General features: G+C 42.8%; 1 protein-coding gene across 5 annotated transcripts in view; it reads right to left on the bottom strand.

Annotated features, from left to right (window-relative positions):
* Positions 1 to 18,604, bottom strand: part of DIP2A (disco interacting protein 2 homolog A) — a 96,768-nt gene that overhangs the window by 44,242 nt on the left and 33,922 nt on the right. For 4 of the 5 annotated variants that reach the window (XR_009724671.1, XM_061348128.1, XM_061348129.1 and 1 more), the window contains exons 3-5: positions 15,447 to 15,566; positions 6,846 to 6,965; positions 933 to 1,178 (exon numbers count right to left, since the gene is read on the bottom strand). Coding sequence is in view for 4 of the 5 variants with exons in the window: in XM_061348128.1 (XP_061204112.1) it covers positions 933 to 1,178; positions 6,846 to 6,965; positions 15,447 to 15,566 (486 nt within the window). In the remaining variant the exon portion in view is untranslated. The remainder of the gene's footprint in view (positions 1 to 932; positions 1,179 to 6,845; positions 6,966 to 15,446; positions 15,567 to 18,604) is intronic. The other variant, XM_061348131.1, reaches the window with a different exon arrangement.

Raw genomic sequence — 18,604 nt, 5'->3', positions numbered from 1 at the left:
GCCTTCTGCATATTACTAGAAGCACAAAAACTTCACGCTGCAACCCACAGGTGAAATACAAACAAAATTCTTCATTTCATTTTTCTAAATTACTTCAGGGAGAGAACTTATCTGAAATACAGAGTTCCTGTTTCTCCTCTAGGTCCTTTCCCATCACTTAACACTAGTGCAGACCTGCTGCACATGCATAAATCCACTATCAGTCTTCACTACAGCATATAAAACCATTATAAAGTTATTCCCACGGTGGAAGAGACTGCTTTCCGCCCTCCTTCCCTCCCAACCCTTCCAAAAGCACAAGACTTTTGGAAGATTTGGGTAAAGTGCTCTGCAATTTATGACAAAGAAATCTCCAGTGTTACAGAGACTGAGACAAAACTCACATTCACATTTTGGCTTACCATCAGTTCTCCATTTTCGTTCTAAGTTTCACAATAAAGGACTATTCATGACTTATATTTTACACTTTATTTATTATTGAAGGAAAAACAGTAAAATCACATCTGAGCTTGAAATCTCGCCTAGTCAGGAGTTCTGATTTTGTAACTTTCCAAATCATTCTGGATGTTTTTCTAGTCTTCTGGCTGTTTTTGCCAGTTCACCTCTGCAATCCACAACCTGATATGGTCCGAGGTAAATACACACGGATTGGAAAGCATGCACCAAAAATAGAATCCCTTTGAAATTCTGCTGTTGAATCCAGTAAAACTGAACCTCAGTTTCTGGATAAATCAAGCATTTTACCAAGAAGAACGCGTGTTCAGATCTTATGAACATGATTTAAATCAAACACATATATATCATACATACCTGGTCTGTAGGTTGTACATTTTAAGGCTATTTACAGGTATTTTCTGGTGAAGACCTTTGTGTTTAGCCCTGCTTTGGGATTTTTGAATCTGGTATTATTCCAATGACACTTCTTTACTGACCTAGCTGGGTGTGTGCCATGAGATCTGCAAGCACAGTGGCAGCAGCGGTGACCGTAGCAGTATTGGAAGCAGCAGCAGGTTTCCCTCCTGGATGAGATGAGGTGGAAGATGCAGAGGATGAGGTGGAGGAGCCCTGAATAACCCGGTTAAGCCAGGGCTCTACGTTGGAATGGCTCTGGAACGGAGTGGAGGTGATCCGCCCTTGCCGACGTAAGGAGCCCTCATCTTCTGATGCTGACGATGTGTCTGTGATTAAAATAATGATGACAGGCATGTAACGTGGGAATGACCCAACAGACGGAACATGAAGCTTCTCCATGTTCTTCACGTCGCGTTCTCATGTGCTACACATGAGGTGTGTGTCTTAAGCAAATGGTATATTCACATGCACAAATTTCGCTCAACACCATTTTAGGTTAATGCAACAACTGCCACACAGTATAGCCAGAACACATCTGAAGCAAAGCTGCAGTTACCACCTGTATTTCAAATGACCTAAGGCTCAAAAAAGGCTTCTACCTAAGGTACCCAGTACATCCCTAGGCATTGTCAGTGAGTATTCCGTACCTATATCACTGAAAGAACATTTTGGTTCGGAACAGGCAAATTGGATCTTGTCTCACCTGATTAAATTCCATTTGTTTTGTTTTTTCAAGGAGGGGGGGGGGGATTCTTCACTTTTTTATTCTTTTGACAAATTCTTGGACTAGAAAAAACTGAAAAAAGCACTGTGCTAGAAGTTCAATCAAAGAGTAACTGCATTAAGCTAAGAATAAAAGGAATTTATTCTTATAGGAATAAAAGCATGGAATTTAAAAGCATGTGTTTCAACCACATCACCTGATACTAATAAGCACTAGAGAGAAATGCTTAGTAAAGCAGCTTTTGTTCTAGACGTGTATTTGTTGCCGTTAGATGTCTGATAAAGACCTCCTATTTTTACTACAGTTCAGCTATTTACAACTTTCCAGAAGTTTCCCTTTTGGCACTCAATTTTCCACGTTTGTTAACCACTAAATAACAAATAAAAAGGTGTTTCTACATAGCAAGAAAACACATCCCAATTGGTTCTGAGTGAAAAAAAGGCAGCTTTATTACAGAAAAATATAAATAACCTTGTCCTCCTAACTTGATGTCTGAATTTTAAGAACTTGATCCTTTACAAGCCTTTCCCCCTCCACTTTCTGCCTGGATAACTGAAGGGAAGCTCCTAAAACAATGCACTGACTGGATAGTTTAGACTGGAGACGAAGAACAATTCCTTCCCCACAGGGTGCTCAGGCATTGGAACAGGCTGCCCAGGGCAGGGCTGGAGTCACCATCCCTGCAAGTGTTCACACACTGTGGAGACGAGGCCTCAGTGCCATGGGTTAGTGGTGGCCTTGGCAGTGCTGGGGAGCTGTTGGACTGGATGAGCTTAAAGGGCTTTTCCAACCTGGCTGAGTCTATGATTCTATGATATAGTGATAAAAGTTCATATCCAAGTCAATTTGTGAAGAGCAGTTCTGAGTCATAATGGCCAAACCAATTAAGAAGTCATCAAAGGCTGGAAAAGAACTTCTGAAATAGAGAAGTTTCCATTCCTGTTCTCCAGACATGGAAATCCTGGGTAACACTTGGGTGGGCTACATCAGAAATCCTGCAACCTTACTGCTGGCATTTAATTTTCAATCATCAACCATATAAAATTTCATATATATTTTGCTGAAGCCACATTAAAAACATCTTCCTCATCTTTGGTAGCAAATTTCATGTACCAGGTGTTTCATTTTTTGTGCATTTCCAACAGCTTCAGAATACTTGCTCTTAAACAGACTAAACCCACAACTCCTAGGAAGCCCATTTAACTCAATTTTTCACAAGTAAAATCCCCGATCTCTCCTTACATGACCATCCCACATCAAACATGACAATTTGGCATGCAAACACCCCAACAGTTGATCTTTGAGAAGATACAGCTGTGGTGCATCACCATTCCCAAGGCCGTGCCTTGGGTGACAGTTCTGGGCTACTGCCACAGCTGGAGTTTCTGGCTGCTGACTCCATGTGTTCCTGGAGAAGAGCCAAACCTGCCCCTTGTCTTTTAGGCAGAAAACAAAACTAAACAATTCCAGGAATACGGAACAAGATTAAAAACAGTCAGGTTTTGGGAAAAAATCAAACCAACCAAGCACCACATTTGCAATCTATTATCACTTCAGAGTGAGAAATTAAACTACAGAAAAAACAAGTTTTGCAAAGAATACACACTCTGACAGTATCTCCTTATCCAGACACAAGTTTAATGAAGCCTAACATTCCTAAGCATTCAGATGTCTTCCATAAGTAGGGTGGGATGGAAAAACCCACTTGAAATGCAAAATATCAAATGTTTACAAAAATGAAGGATCCTTAAAACAATGCAACAGAAAAGTAGGAAGGTGACACCCACCAGTAACCAGCTTGTGGCAGTCCCAAGAGTTAATTACTGGGAGCAGAATGTCATGTACTTGGCTTGCAGCTCTTCCTTGCTGGGAGCTGACCCAGGAGAGCTGCAGAATCACCACCCCTTTGATGCAGCCTGCATCAACACTCAAGTCCTCATCATGGGAAATCCATATGGGAAAGAGGAGAGACTCCATGGGACAAAAACAAAGGGATATTAATAATTTTGGAAGGGTGACTGCTGAAAGCAGTTCCATTCCTGCGGTCAGGAGTTGGTTTTGAATTTAATGTTGTGACTAGAATCCGATGCTAGGTTCCTGGTGACTGATAGTAACAGATTCCAGTTATTAAGAAGGCCTGGTTTTAACTGCACGAACTTCTGCCAATACATGGATTTTAACGCAGTGGTTTAATGGCTCAAGACAACAAAACTAGATGCTTTAGCACTATTCAGGTTCTTTGCAATTTCAGATCTTTCCTGCTGAGATAACTTTGCAAATAAGGGCAGGCCCATAAAAAGACCATTATTTTTGTGAACTGCTACAGCTGAACCAAGTCCTTGGAATAGTTTTGAACAGCCTGATCTCCCACGATACAGAGTTCATTCAGTGGCCCATTCTCTCATAAAGGTATCTGCTAAGAAGTCACTTTCTCTTACAAACAGCATGACAGATCCCAGAAACACTTAACTCTTCTTTCAGAATATAATAGAGCGCTTCTGTATCCTTCAAAAGCCCAGCACAAGTATACTTGTCTTCTCTGCTAACCACGTGGGCAGGCATATTAGGAGATGCTCTCCAGCAGCACAAAGACACAAAAGCAATCAAACAAGCAGGATGGAAGCCACGTAAGCACAAGCAGGTATGACATGGATCTCTCAAGCAGCTAGCTGGACTTAAGACACTCAGCCTGCCAAGTGGCTGTTCCTGGATCCTCATCATCCCAGTGCTGTCACCCAGATGTAGGAGCCCAAGGCTGCAGTCCCACTTCATTTAATGGCTTTATCCTGACAGAGGGGAGATTGAGATGAGCTCTTAGGCAGAAGCTCTTCCTTGTGAGGCTGCTGAGGCACTGGCACAGGGTGCCCAGAGAAGCTGTGGCTGCCCCATCCCTGGCAGTGTTCAAGGCCAGGTTGGACACAGGGGCTTGGAGCAACCTGCTCTAGTGGAAGGTGTCCCTGCCCATGGCAGGGGTTGGAACTGGATGAGCTTTAAGGTCCCTTCCAACTCAAACCAGTCTGGGATTCTATGATTTGCTCATGTAGTTTCACTGACTCAGCCAATCCACTCACACAGAACGTAGAGTCCATCACCCAGAAGTAGTACTGGAAATGAAGTGTAACAGAAAGAGGTGACAGACTGCAGGCTCACATGCAGGGCATGGCCAGGCAAGCCTACCATTTATAACCTTTTTACCTTCTTACCCCACACTCGTTCCTCCCCAAACTACCCAAATTTACCTCTCTCCCCATCTGTGGTTCCTCACTTAAACATCTCATAACATGTCTCACACAGTCCCAAAGGACTTCTGCCCTGCAGAATGTGCCCCGTACTCCTCTGCAGCATCACTGCCTCAGTTCAGAAGGTGCTCTAATGTTGACTAATTTGGATGGGTTTCATGCCTGGACAGGGGTGCTGAGGTTCTGCAGGGACAGCCCTGGAGAGGGTGTCTCCAAGTAGATTCCATGTTCTGTTATTCCCAGTGCTCTCCTGGGCTTGTGGAAATGGATCTGCGACAGGCTGATGTCTCCTGGGATTAGCTTGGGCAGCATATTGTTTGTGTTCCCCTACCTGCCACTCTCTGTACTCCTGCTAAGGTGTGCAGCCCAGCTATTATCACATAACCTAACATTTCACCACAGCATCTCCATTTGCTTTCAGAGAGTCTCTCAACTTCCTCACGACTTTGCTTCTTTGGAGCAGCACACAGAGCCCTGAGCTCAGGCAGAGCGGGTTCAGCAGGAACTGCACTAACCCTTCTTCAAATGCTGAAGGGATTCAAAAGAGAATGGTATTTTGTTTCTCTCAAAAACAAGCGCATGGAGATTCCTTCTGGTTTTAAATGTTAAGGAAGATAGGAAGGACTTGCTGTCCTTTGCTCTCAGCAGGATTCTGGATGCCAGCTCTTTTCTGGGCACTAAATCCTAGGCAGAACAGTGGTGTGTTCTTTTTTTGTCGTGCTAAACCTCATGCCAAGCACATAGCAATTTGTCACACCAAGAGAATGAGAGAAACAGAGTGATGCTACCTAAAATGCACTGATGCTTGTTCTATCAGAGTTGATTCTGGAGGATGAGAAGGAATACTGCTTTGAAAAGCTATAAACAGAAACCTCAGGGCCTCTCTCCCAAAGCCTTGGTATACAGATGGTCACTGTAAGCTCATTTTCTCCAGGATTTCACTTTATGGAATTCATGACAACTTTCGCTTACAAAACTAACATGGATGTGAGAAAACTCAAGTGCATGATAATCACCCTGCTACAAGTACTGCCCTCATGGGCTTCTGAGTATAAAAGTACTAGAAGAATAAGCTAATCCTTAGCACAACACCTTAACGTATTTTGTCAGCAAAAACGTAAGGGTGAAGAAAGACCATATATAAGACTACAAAAGCAGCTTATTACTAACTAATGAAATAACCATCGAACTCACAAAAATAATATATAGAAGTGTGTCACTAGCAAAGAAAAATGAGATTTCCTTTAAATGGGAAGAACAGAATGAAGAAACGAGAGAGCAGCATACCAGACCTGCTCTTTTACAGAAAGGGGATAAGAAATAGATTAGATGGGGAAGGGCACTAGAGGTCAGTGTGCTTCTACTCATCAGGAAAGACAAGAGCACATCATTCAAGGATTCAGAGCTTAGGGCAATTCCTCCTCTTTCTATACAAGACACTGCCCTGAAAACACTTGGCGTGCTAGCACATGCATCTGGAGAAAGATTTTCCTAATCTCTAGAGAATTCATTGCGAGACAACAGGAAGATTACTTTTTTTCCCCTTAATAAAGAATTCTGACCTGACCAATCTGATGCTGAATCAGAGCATCTGATTTCTGGGAAGTTTTAAATTCCTCACCACTGAAACCACCTGATGGATGTTCCGCAAGTCAGTGCAGCAACTTCATGCTCTGGCATTTTCTTCAACTCTTAAAAAAAGAAGCTTATGCAACGTGGAATATGGTATTTACAGCTCTGACATTCTTGCCAAGACGATCTCCTTCCAAGCAAGGCACTACCTCAGAGAGCATATCTAATGCATGAAGGGCAACTGCTCACTCTAGGATTGCTTTCAAGTGTACCTTCAGCAGCTACAGTATCTCTAGACAAGACACTAAAAGGACAAATCCAACCAACACCTGATGATCAGGGAATGCAGCCATGAATATAGAAGAGGTTTTATTGCAACATACTTACAAAGCATTTGCTCTTTATATTTGCTAGTACGTTCACCTGGCAAGATTTACGTAGGTTAACTCAATAGATACCTGGAGGTGTGTATGTTTCTACTGAAGAGTGTACAAGAACAGACCGTCTTTTTGAAGGCATGGGCATCTTCCTCTCTTTGTATTTTGCCAGTGCTGCTTGTACTGCTTCCGTGTGGACATCTACATAGGAGAGAAAAAGAAAAAAAGGTTAAGAGATTAAGTTTAACCATTATTCCTTTCTAAAAACACAGAAAGCATCAATGCTCTAATCCAAAGGCTGAATTGCACGTGATGGCCCTTATGTCTTCAGTCCTGTGTAGCCCAACTGCTTAGCTTGAAGAAAGGATTAGGCTCCCAAATGCAGTGGAAGCAGCACTTCTTGGGCAGCATGAAGGTCCAAAGCTAAACCACAGCAACACAGTTTGCAATTCTGAAGCTGTGACAACTCATACCAGCCGTTCCTCCTTCAAGGGTGTGTAGTAGGACTGAATAAACATGCCTGTCCCCCCACTCAAATTAAGCTCAGAGGCAACAGTTTCTAAAGTTAAGGATCAAGTTGACATGTTTTCTCAGCCCAGAGGCTTTCAAAGTTATCACTTAGGAAGAACACCCTGAAAAATCTTGTAGTCAAGTTACAGAATACCAAGTACATTAGTTCTGGGCTATGATTTAGTTTCATTTTATGGGGAAATCTAAATGGAGATAAACTGGCAACAGCACTGGACTCTTCATCCTGAAATGGGAAAATGGGAAAATAAGTGGAAAATGTACACTTGAAGCTTTCACAAAAGAATGCAAGTAATCCAAAATAGAAAGCAGGGGCAAAATGTGTAAGAATTAGGGAACAGACACAAAATGTTTTCACTTTCCTGAAAACAAAAATTACCCTAATATGCTTACTGGGTGTATTTTCTTACTTTTAAGCCAAAACTGAGATTAAAGAGGAATTTAGTGTTCAATCAAGACCACACTGCAGATAAGGTTTAATGTATTCAAGCAGTTTTAAATTGCCTTCAGCAGATTTTTCTCTTTCACATAGATATATTGCAATGCTTTCAAAAGAGAAGCCTTACGTAGAAAGCAAATGCATGAGAACAGATACCAAGGAGAAATGAGGCAGACTAAAAATATACTTTAACTTATGGCCTAAAGAGTCAAACTCACGGAAAACAAATCTAAAAGTAATTTCTCTGCCCCATACCTATAGGGGTTAACCTTGATGATGACTACAGGCAAAGCTCCATATTTTACGGTACCAGCTCTGTACCTGCTTGGGTCATGCTCAGCATAAGGCTCTGGAGTACTAATTTATTTTAAATAGGCTGATCAATTTCAGTCAAGAGATAGCTCTGAGGAAGTTCCTGTTTTAACAAGAAACAGAAGTGATTTTTGAGCATTCCAGAGAATGAACATCTATGAAACAGCATAGCACAGCACATCAACGTGAACCTTCAGGAAGTCTTGGCATGGCACACTTTCCAAAGGCAGCTGTGTCCCAATACACTGAATAAACAACCAACACTTGGGGGACAACTACTCAATTCCCCATTTCAAAACCAGATTACAAATACTGCACATAGAAGCATGACTCTCCAGAGGATGCAATATATTTGGTCTTATTCTTTGTTCATTAATTCTTTGCAGTAACAATGTCACTTTTCAAGCCTGCAACTCTCCCCAGATCATCTATTCAGCTGAATTTAAAATACACATATACACAAATAGAATGTATCACCTGTGTGTTCTTACAAGACCTATCTTAAAATCACAGCCTGGTTTAGGTTGGAAGGGACCTTAAAGCTCATCCAGTTCCAACCCCTGCCACAGGCAGGGACACCTTCCACTAGAGCAGGTTGCTCCAAGTCCCTGTGTCCAACCTGGCCTTGAACACTGCCAGGGATGGGGCAGCCACAGCTTCTCTGGGCACCCTGTGCCAGCGCCTCAGCACCCTCACAGGGAAGAGCTTCTGCCTAAGAGCTCATCTCAGTCTCCCCTGTTCTGGCAGGTTAAAGCCATTCCCCTTGTCCTGTCCCTACAGCCCCTTGTCCAAAGCCCCTCTCCAGGTTTCCTGCAGCCCCTTGAGGCACTGGAGCTGCTCTGCGGTCTCCCCTTAAGGAGCCTTCTCTTCTCCAGGCTGACCCAGCCCAGCTCTCTCAGCCTGGCTGCAGACCAGAGCTGCTCCCCCCCTTGCAGCATCCCCATGGCCTCCTCTGCACTCGCTCCAACAGCTCACCCAACACTCCCAAGTCCTTCTCCCCAGGGCTACTCTCCATCCATTCTCAACCCAGCCTGTGTTTGTGCTTGGGATTGCCCTGACCCAAGGGCAGGACCCTGCACTTGGCCTTGCTGAATCTACTAGGTAGGAATTTACTAGGTAAAATGCTTGTCTCAAATAAGAACTTTCTGTGCAACCAACTTGTGAGGTTCAAGGATGATGCTATTATGAGGTGAAATAAATAAAAATACAACCCCCTGCCGCCCCCCCCCCCGTTTTTAAACCTCTGTCTTTTGAGACATGATTTTCCTTGTAATATTTGGCACCATGCTAGATTTTTGCCGCTGACCTTCACACCAAGGAGTTTTCAATACATGTGTCATGAATTAAGCATTCTCTCTCCCTGCCTCCTTTTCCCCACATCTGAGCTACTGCTTTTGGACAAGTCTTCACTACTCCTGATCTGTGGCTTTGCTCACTTCTCCCTCCTCTCATTGTAGATACCCACCACTGAAGTTCACTATTATGGATACCCAGACGCAAACCTCTGATTTCCACATAAGTCCAGAAAGCTTAATGAGAACTCAACACACGTCTTGTTTTCCTGTGCTCCTTTATGCACTTACTACTATCCACAGAGTTGAGAATATTACAGAAAGCTTATGTTTTCAGCCTTTAAAAGTTAGGGACAAAATGCCAATTGTGCAAGCCACATGTCCGTGGCAGAACTTGCAGTCAAAACCAACCTTTTACGTATAGACGGTAAGTACAAGATGCGTTCACTTCAACCATGCATATATCTGTGCTTAATTTAGAAGACGTTTTTCTTGCATCTGGCAGAACATAAATGTTTTTCACTGCAGAAAAGGTCTTCCAAAAGAGAAGAATAACATGCAGTATTTACACTCTGTATATATTCATCAAGTCCTTAAATAACATCATAGATTAAAACCTGACAGCAGTCTTAGCTAGCTGTGCACGTAGGGAATGGAAAGGCCTGTCTCCAGGCAAGGGTGCATTGAGGAATCTTAAGAAAGGATAGTGGGACAGGTCGTAACATAACACAGATTTGTGGTAGCAAGCATGGGAACTACTTTTTATTCCTTTTCCAGAGGGCAAAATCAGCTCCACCTCCTCCTCTTGCCCTCCCAACTCCTACCTCAAAGCTGGAAAACACCAGATGGAATGATAAAACCGGAACCAGTCGGAATACTGTTTCATTCTGTTTCATGGTTTATTTTTATAGCGTTGCTTAAACTCATCAGTTCCTTCTACACTCATTAAGATCTATCTCCAGCTTGGAATTTTGCTGTTAATATCTTGTCCTTGGATAACAACTGAATAGGACCATTCTCTTGGCCAAATAAATTCAAGGGTTCCCTGGAACACTTAGTTCCTGTCCCACATTTCCTATAAGAGCTTTTCTACATTAGGTACCCAATGAAAGAGACTTTGCTAAAGTAAAAGGAATGAAATCATTTTAAAGCTGCAGAACATTCAAGATACAAAAATTCAGACAGTAATAAATTAAAGCCTAGTTGGATAGCAGAATTACAAACGGCAGCTCTCTGCCGTTGTGTACTACTACAGGGTTAAAAATGGACTGTGAAACTGATTTAACATGTAAGAACTGTGGACTTCAGTCTTCCCCAGTGAACTAGTCATTAAATCCAGATTGAATGTGATTGGAATTGCACCATATTTGAGAGCAGGGAACACAACTGTTCAGCAGTGAGCAGTGGGGAGCTGAACAGCAAGCCCACCATCTGACTGACATCAGCAAGCCCACCATCTGATTAACATGAAGATTACACGTACCAAAGTGAGAAAAAAGCATATCCAAAAGCAGAAGAAAAAGCCTTGAACAACTTGTTTCTGCTCTTGAGCAAGCTGCAAACAGCCATCAACAATTCATTATCGATTCTAAACATTTTCCCCTTCTGCTGCTGCAGTAAGACCCATAATCTCCTCTTCCATTTTAAGTACCTATTCTCATTTCCTTTCTTCCTACATGTCCTTGAAAAAAGATGGGAGAGGAACATTAAGAAATACTTTGTGGACTATAAATCAACTGAAGTATTAGACCCTAAACCCTCCAGCTATTAGAAAAGCATTTTTCTTCCCTGTTTGTAGCCTCTGCTTGTTTTATCAGCCCCTGATTCTTGCTCCTGCCTTAGGGAAAGGAGGAAGAATTTCTACCATTGTTTAAACTAAAAATGGCATTCACAGGTTGACCAGTTTTCCTGCTTCTCACAGGTCTCCAAATGCCACCAGCTAAAGCAACCAGCCCTTCTGGCCTCTACAAATGGTACTCTAAAGTGTCCCATATGATCGCATCCCTGTGACAAGGATCGCTGGGGGGGCGGCGGGGTGTTGAGTCAGGGAGAAGTAAAAATGACTGTAAAAGGCAGTATGACTCCAGGAAGGCTACTACAGAAGAGTACTGATGTGGGATCAAGCTTCATCACAGGAAATGAAAGGGAGCTGCTGTATACTGCCCACTGCTCTACAGGGATCACCCTGCACCTGCACAGGTGAGAAGGCCTGCTCCTCATCAGGAACAGCTCCCCAGACACATCCCTATATCTGTTCAGAGAATCGTAGAATTATTTGGGTTGGAAGGGACCATCCTGCCACAGGCAGGGACACCTTCCACTAGAGCAGGGTGCTCCAAGCCCCTGTGTCCAACCTGGCCTTAAACACTGCCAGGGATGGGGCAGCCACAGCTTCTCTGGGCACCCTGTGCCAGCGCCTCAGCACCCTCACAGGGAAGAGCTTCTGCCTAAGAGCTCATCTCAGTCTCCCCTGTTCTGGCAGGTTAAAGCCATTCCCCTTGTCCTGTCCCTATGGGCCTTTGTCCAAAGCCCCTCTCCAGGTTTCCTGCAGCCCCTTTAGGCACTGGAGCTGCTCTGAGGTCTCCCCTTAAGGAGCCTTCTCTTGTCCAGGCTGACCCAGCCCAGCTCTCTCAGCCTGGCTCCAGAGCAGAGCTGCTCCAGCCCTCGCAGCATCTCCATGGCCTCCTCTGTACTCGCTCCAGCAGCTCCACATCCCTCTTGTGCTGTTGCCCCAGAGCTGGATCAGGACTGCAGGGGGGGTCTCCCCACAGCACAGCAGAGGAGGAGAATCCCCTCCCTGAGGTGCTGCTCACGCTCTGGGGGTGCAGCCCAGCACATGCGAGGCTCTGTTCCAGGAGCACAGTCTGTATATTACAGCTGTATCTCCAATAAGCTTAAGAACAGTAACCAGAAAAAAGTGCAAGAGTGGAAAGAAACAGTATAGGTGCCAGGAAAGCTTTTTCAGACACCCTCAAGGCTTAGCAGTAAACTCATTTGTATTCTGACCCCAAACCAGGCAGCAGTGGGATTGAACACAGGAGAAGGCACAGAACCTCCACCAGAAACCACATACCCTCCCTGGAAGAAAAGCTAGCAGCAATAGCTGCTGCATCACCATCTGCATTGCAAGTACAAGAGTTTTAGTGCTTATGATGGATGAATGCTTGCAAAGTCCCTGCATTTCTCCCTTTCTGTACCACACATCCTTTAACAGGATAAAAGCCTAGGTAAAGCACTGGAATGTTAACTGTCGTCCCAGGAACTATTAGATAACTGAGTAGCCTACAGTGTTTATTGATGGTATTCACTGTTGGAATTTTTTGGTAATATTTACTGCTTAAATACAAGTATCTGTGGATAATAAAAATTAGAGTTAATTTAAATGGATAACTGTGGGAATCTATTAAAAACTGTGCGTTCAGCTAGTAAATGGCAGATTAATTACATAAAAAGGCAACATTGTTCCACTTGCTTTTTTTAAGTCATTTTGTTGATGGTTCTAAAATAACTACAATTGCTCCAGAAAGAGATCCTGTTCTGTGAAAAGTGGCATTCCACCCTCATCAGCTGCTCTTGGAAAGGACATAGCAGAAGCCCTGGGAGGCAAAGAAATGGATAAAAGAAGCAACAGTATCCAGAATTATAGCCTAAGGCTGTTTACCCTTCAAACGTATGCCAAAGAGTGGGGAAATTAAAAAAGCTAACAACATTTCAAGCTACGGGTGATGGATATCTTTTCTTCAGATAGAAAATGCTTTTAGCATAGACAGAGTTTCTCAGCTAAATTGGGACTGCTTTGTGAAGTAATACTGTGACTCTCTTTCTGACCAAACACTGGAAGGAATCAACTGAAGCCACTTCGCAGTAACTGCTGTCTTCTGAGACATCAACATAGATTCTACTCATGCTGTATGTAGACATCAATCTCACAGCATGAGTACCTTTGAAAAAGAGCATCATAGAATCCCAAACTCGTTTGTGTTGGAAGGGACCTTAAAGCTCACCCAGTTCCACCCCTGCCATGGACAGGGACACCTTCCGCTAGAGCAGGGTGCTCCAAGCCCCTGTGTCCAACCTGGCCTTGAACACTGCCAGGGATGGGGCAGCCACAGCTTCTCTGGGCACCCTGTGCCAGCGCCTCAGCACCCTCACAGGGAAGAACTTCTGCCTCAGATCTAACCTGAACTTCCCCTGTTTGAACCCATCACCCCTCGTCCTATTGCTACAGTCCCTGATGAAGAGTCCCTCTCCAGCACCCTGTCGATACTGAAAGGCAACTCCAATGTGAAGCATTTTCAGACTCAAATCAACTAGATGAGTCAACACCTATTAGAATCAGAGTAGTAATACTTTCAGCAAGTATGTGGCAGTCCATATGAAGTACTACCTATGATTTTGGCACTGGCCAGTGATAAGTACAAGAAATAACCTAAAATCCCTACACATCAGGCTTACTCTTGAGTTAACTGTCCATTGAACACTTCGGATCATTCAGAAATGCTCATATGGAGATGTAACAGTATCAGCTAAGCTCTGGCCTGACAAGGCTGCGAGCAGTGCTTTAGAATCACTGAAATTCCACTTAAAGAATGTTAAAATCAACAAGGCCATAGAAGTATTAACTCTAGGAAAAGAGGAAGCACTGATTATTAGCACTGCTAGTCAGGCTAACAATTAAAGACACCATCATCTAAAGACACTATACATCAGCAAGTATGGGAACTGAACTTGTTAATACCCATCCATTTTTACGTGTCTTGCACTATGGCATGAGCCCAATGCCAAACTTCCCCCAGACAGCACCAGTAGTATGGCAGGGTTCTTCACTTGCTTCTGGTTTATTGGTTTGCTTTTTTAAGTATCCTTGGTGCAAATTAGGACATCTGAGCCTTTGAGACAGGAAAAATGTCCATGTAGACAGCACAATGCTCATATTCAGCGCAGTGCTCATATATAGCATGTTGCTTTAGACCCTCCCAGCTCCCTCAGCTAATAGTTCCCCATTACAGTTCCGCTCTTTTTGCAGATTTTATCTGTTAGTTTAACATCACCACATGCTATTTTAAAGATCTAATTTCTATCAGATTTATGCTTGCAATATCCGATTGGTCATGAAGTAACTTGGAAAATGTGGTTGTAATTCAACCACTAAATCTGTTGGGTTTTTCCCTAGTATCTTCAACAGTGAAAGTCTACTGATGATACATTTGAAATGCAAGAATAAACATAAATAACCAATTTGTATATACTCTTGAACATGTCATTTAATTAGTTTTCATAATATATAAATATGATGCAATGACCACTATGCTAAAAAGCAAGGCAATGCAAGACCAACAACACAGTAAGGATGTGCAGTGCATGCCATTACTTGCACTTCCCATCCCCAAACCCAAGGCATATAATTACCCTAGAAAACAAACAGAAAAACTTCTAGTCCAAAGGTATTTAGGAGAGAATGCACCTTCCAAACACCTGCCTGTTCTTACTATTGTGACAAGGAATTTCACAGGGAAACTGTACTTCAACCACCTGAGAAGTAACAATGGCAACAGGATGTGATAAGGATATTGGTGTTTTCACAGAAGTTTCCAAAACAGGTTTGTCACAGTGGTGTCCATTTAATTTTAAGTAGAATATCCATTGTGACATTTCCCTTTTTTGTGCACTTGCTTTAAACCAGGAAATATCTGAAAGTGAGCTACAACAAATATAATAATCCTACAACCTTTCTTTAACAAAATAACCCACTGACAAGCAAAATAACCCACAACTCACACAATGCAATCTTCTAAATGTTTAAATAATTGCTCCATAAACTGCAACCCAATCATTTTTCTCAGCAAACAAGAGAAAACTGTTATGCACAGTGTAAAAATCACAGTAAGAAAAACATCAGAAGGCATGGCTACAATTTCTTTCCCTTCTGCCTTTTCCTCCATTCTGGATTCGGACAAACCCACTCGTGTATAAGAAATACAAAAAGCTACTCGAAAAATACTCATCAGCTCTTCCATTCTCCCAAGCACTTCCAACTTTTTATTTAGGTGTAGTAGGTACTACTTTCCCTCTTAAAACACCTGCTATTTTAGCTACATTTCATGTCCTTACCAGATCGGAAGCGCTCATCCCTTGAGTTGTTGGAACGGGATTTTTGCTGTTTCACACCAGTGGCGGTAGCTTGTGAAGAGCCTGACACTCTGTTCTCTGCTTGCAGGGATGGATCCACACCTGGAATACAGTTTGATTTCAGTACAAATTGAGGCTCACGAATAAAACATCTGCTTCCTGAGTAAGTAGGTGTCAAGAATATACACAAGTTCAACTGGAGCCCTCAGTCTATACCTCTAAAAATCAAATCTCACCTACCAACTGCATTTGAAATTATTTAAACCCTAGGTTCATCAGATAAGCGCTTCACACAGAAGATAACAAACACTTCTGAGGATCAGAAAAAACTGCTCTACTTTGTTTACAGTCCTTTGTCATTAGGTATTCTGCATGCCAGATCCATGCAGACGGAGGAAAGGGAATCAACCCTCTCCTGCCTAACTGCTGGACATCGAAAGAAATCAGAGAATCAGAATGATGGAATGGTTTGTGTTGGAAGGGACCTTAATGCTCATCCAGATCCATCCCCCTGTTATGGGGTAGGGACACCTTCCACTAGAGCAGATTGCTCCAAGCCCCTGTGTCCAACCTGGCCTTGAACACTGCCAGGGATGGGGCAGCCACAGGTTCTCTGGGCATCCAACTCCGGAGACGTGCTCCTGTCTTTTACAGTTTGCTATACAGAAATAACATAATTTCCTATTTTCCGAAAGTGAAGCTTTTGAAGTACATAACAGGGAAAATGAGACAGGCCAGTAAAGAAACTGAAATGTCCTCAGTGGAGGACACTTGAACTTGGAGCTGAGTAGTGCAGAAACATCATGTGCTTACCCAGAATAAAGAGGAACCATTCCCTGAAAAACCTTTAGCAGAGTTCTGTTTCTAAAACAAAAGCAACTTCAGTCTGCCAATGGAATTGATTCAATGTATCTGACAATTGAAGGGCGCTGAAAACACTTGAGAACTGTACTGTGCGTTTCATGTGAATGAATGTTTAAAATAACCACAAGTCAAGAGTCCAGTGAGAGTTGTTGATCTGGATACAATAAATAACAACTTTATATTCATTAAAAAGATTAAGGCAAGTAATTTCTTCAAAGCCTGAGCCAAGAAAAGAGCAGATGCAACAGATAATGCAGTAACTGAGTTGGGTTTTTTTCCTCCAAAAGAGGGTAGTAAGTTCTAGGTGGAAGAAGAGATTAATGCCCTCCTCTGCGTTCCTTGCTCTTATCTTTGCCAGTCCTACAGTTCAGTACCCAGCTTTAGAAATCTGTTTCTATCCAGGCTCAGTTTAGCCCATGAACCCCTATTCCAAATTCCTGCAGCTCGTATGTAAGCAAGTGACCACACAGCCTTGGAATCGGGACTTGTAAGACCACAGCGAAGCCATGACAATGAAATATGTATCACAGAACCTCAGAAGTACCCTTTAAATAAGGATGAGGCACAAAATCAGTGCTGCTGTTGGCAACCACAGGTGCATTTCTTCAGGTTAAATCTCCCTTTCACTTTCTCAAAGGTTTCACTTCATAATGCAGAAATACCAAGGATCAATGTGAAAAGCATCACTTTTTGGTAAAAACAGTAAGATGTTGCATGTAACTCTTAGGCTGCACAAGTATGTGCCAGAAAAATCCTGTTCTACAAGCTTGGTGAACTTGGTAATTTATTCTGGTACTATGCAAATCAGTACCTCGGCCTTCAGCAGAAGCAGCTGGGTAATTTGCTAAATCCCCCATTCACACTGATGAGCTTTACAAAAATAACATTTTAAGCAGTACACACTGAAGACTTGATCCACTATCACTCAATTTTGTCCATTTTTAACTTAGCCAAAGCTAGAAAAAACTAAGTCATCTTAAAGAGGCTGCTTGTTCCAATTAACTGAACAATTCATTTCTACAGGATGAAATTAAAAGTTAATATACGAATTATAACTGTATTCTTCCATTCACTAACACTGCAGAGTCAAAACTAACACTGATATTTCAAGCAATTTTGATTTATAGAAACAAAACCAATTTATGATAAGAGAACTGACCAGTAGACAGGACAACGACCACAAGTGAAAGCACTGCTGGGGAGGATGCCTGGCTAAACACATCTGGCATGAGACACACAAAGATAAATGAATCACACAATCCCAGCCTGATTTGGGTTGGAAGGGACCTTAAAGCTCATCCAGTTCCAACCCCTGCCATGGGCAGGGACACCTTCCACTAGAGAAGGGTGCTCCAAGCTCCTGTGTCCAACCTGGCCTTGAACACTGCCAGGGATGGGGCAGCCACAGCTTCTCTGGGCACCCTGTGCCAGCGCCTCAGCACCCTCACAGGGAAGAGCTTCTGCCTAAGAGCTCATCTCAGTCTCCCCTGTTCTGGCAGGTTAAAGCCATTCTCCTTGTCCTGTCCCTACAGGCCCCTGTCCAAAGCCCCTCTCCAGGTTTCCTGTAGCCCCTTTGGGCAGTGGAGCTGCTCTTAAGGTCTCCCCTTAAGGAGCCTTCTCTTGTCCAGGCTGACCCTACCCAGCTCTCTCAGCCTGTCTTCCCAGGAGAAATGTCAAAAACACACTTAGCAAAAGCACAAACTTTATTGCAAGATGACTCTTCTGAGAACCCACATGTAGAGCAGTTGCTCTATTGCCTCTCCCATCTAATCAGTGTAAGATGTGATGTCTTAAGGTCAAACTCAGGTGTTTTTAAAGACTTCCACCACCATCTCAGCAAACTCATATTTGTAACAGCTATTAGGAATTCAAATCTAAATAGATTTGTTAAATTAGATAAATCTAATTTACCTTTGCAAAAAGACTGATCTGGAAATCCAATCTCCCAAAACAGAAATTCATAGTAATTACAGTTCTAAACTAAGTTAATTTATGTAAGTTGAAGCAGTTTACTAGCTGAATCAAAAACATTCTACATTTTAATGGTAAAAATGAAAGCCAAAGGAGATAAAGTAGCATGGCAACAAATGCCTCAGCTCAGTTTCACTTGCATTGCTACCTAGTTATGTATGATGCCTCCAAAAATACAGTTAGCAAAAGATGACATTATCCCATTAGATAGCTTTGCAGAAAGAGAGGGGAAGAGAGAGGCCAACTTCAGGCTCTTTGTGCACCATTAAACCTTTCTGCAGCTGTTGAGCTGGAGCTAGAAATAA

This window comes from Neopsephotus bourkii, unplaced genomic scaffold, assembly GCF_033783945.1.
Source record: "Neopsephotus bourkii isolate Nb327-2 ecotype Australia unplaced genomic scaffold, CSIRO-AGI_Nbou_v1 NB_335, whole genome shotgun sequence".
Taxonomy (NCBI): domain Eukaryota; kingdom Metazoa; phylum Chordata; class Aves; order Psittaciformes; family Psittacidae; genus Neopsephotus; species Neopsephotus bourkii.
The sequence above is the reverse complement of the archived record's forward strand: the minus strand, read 5'-3'. Positions and strand labels throughout refer to the sequence as shown.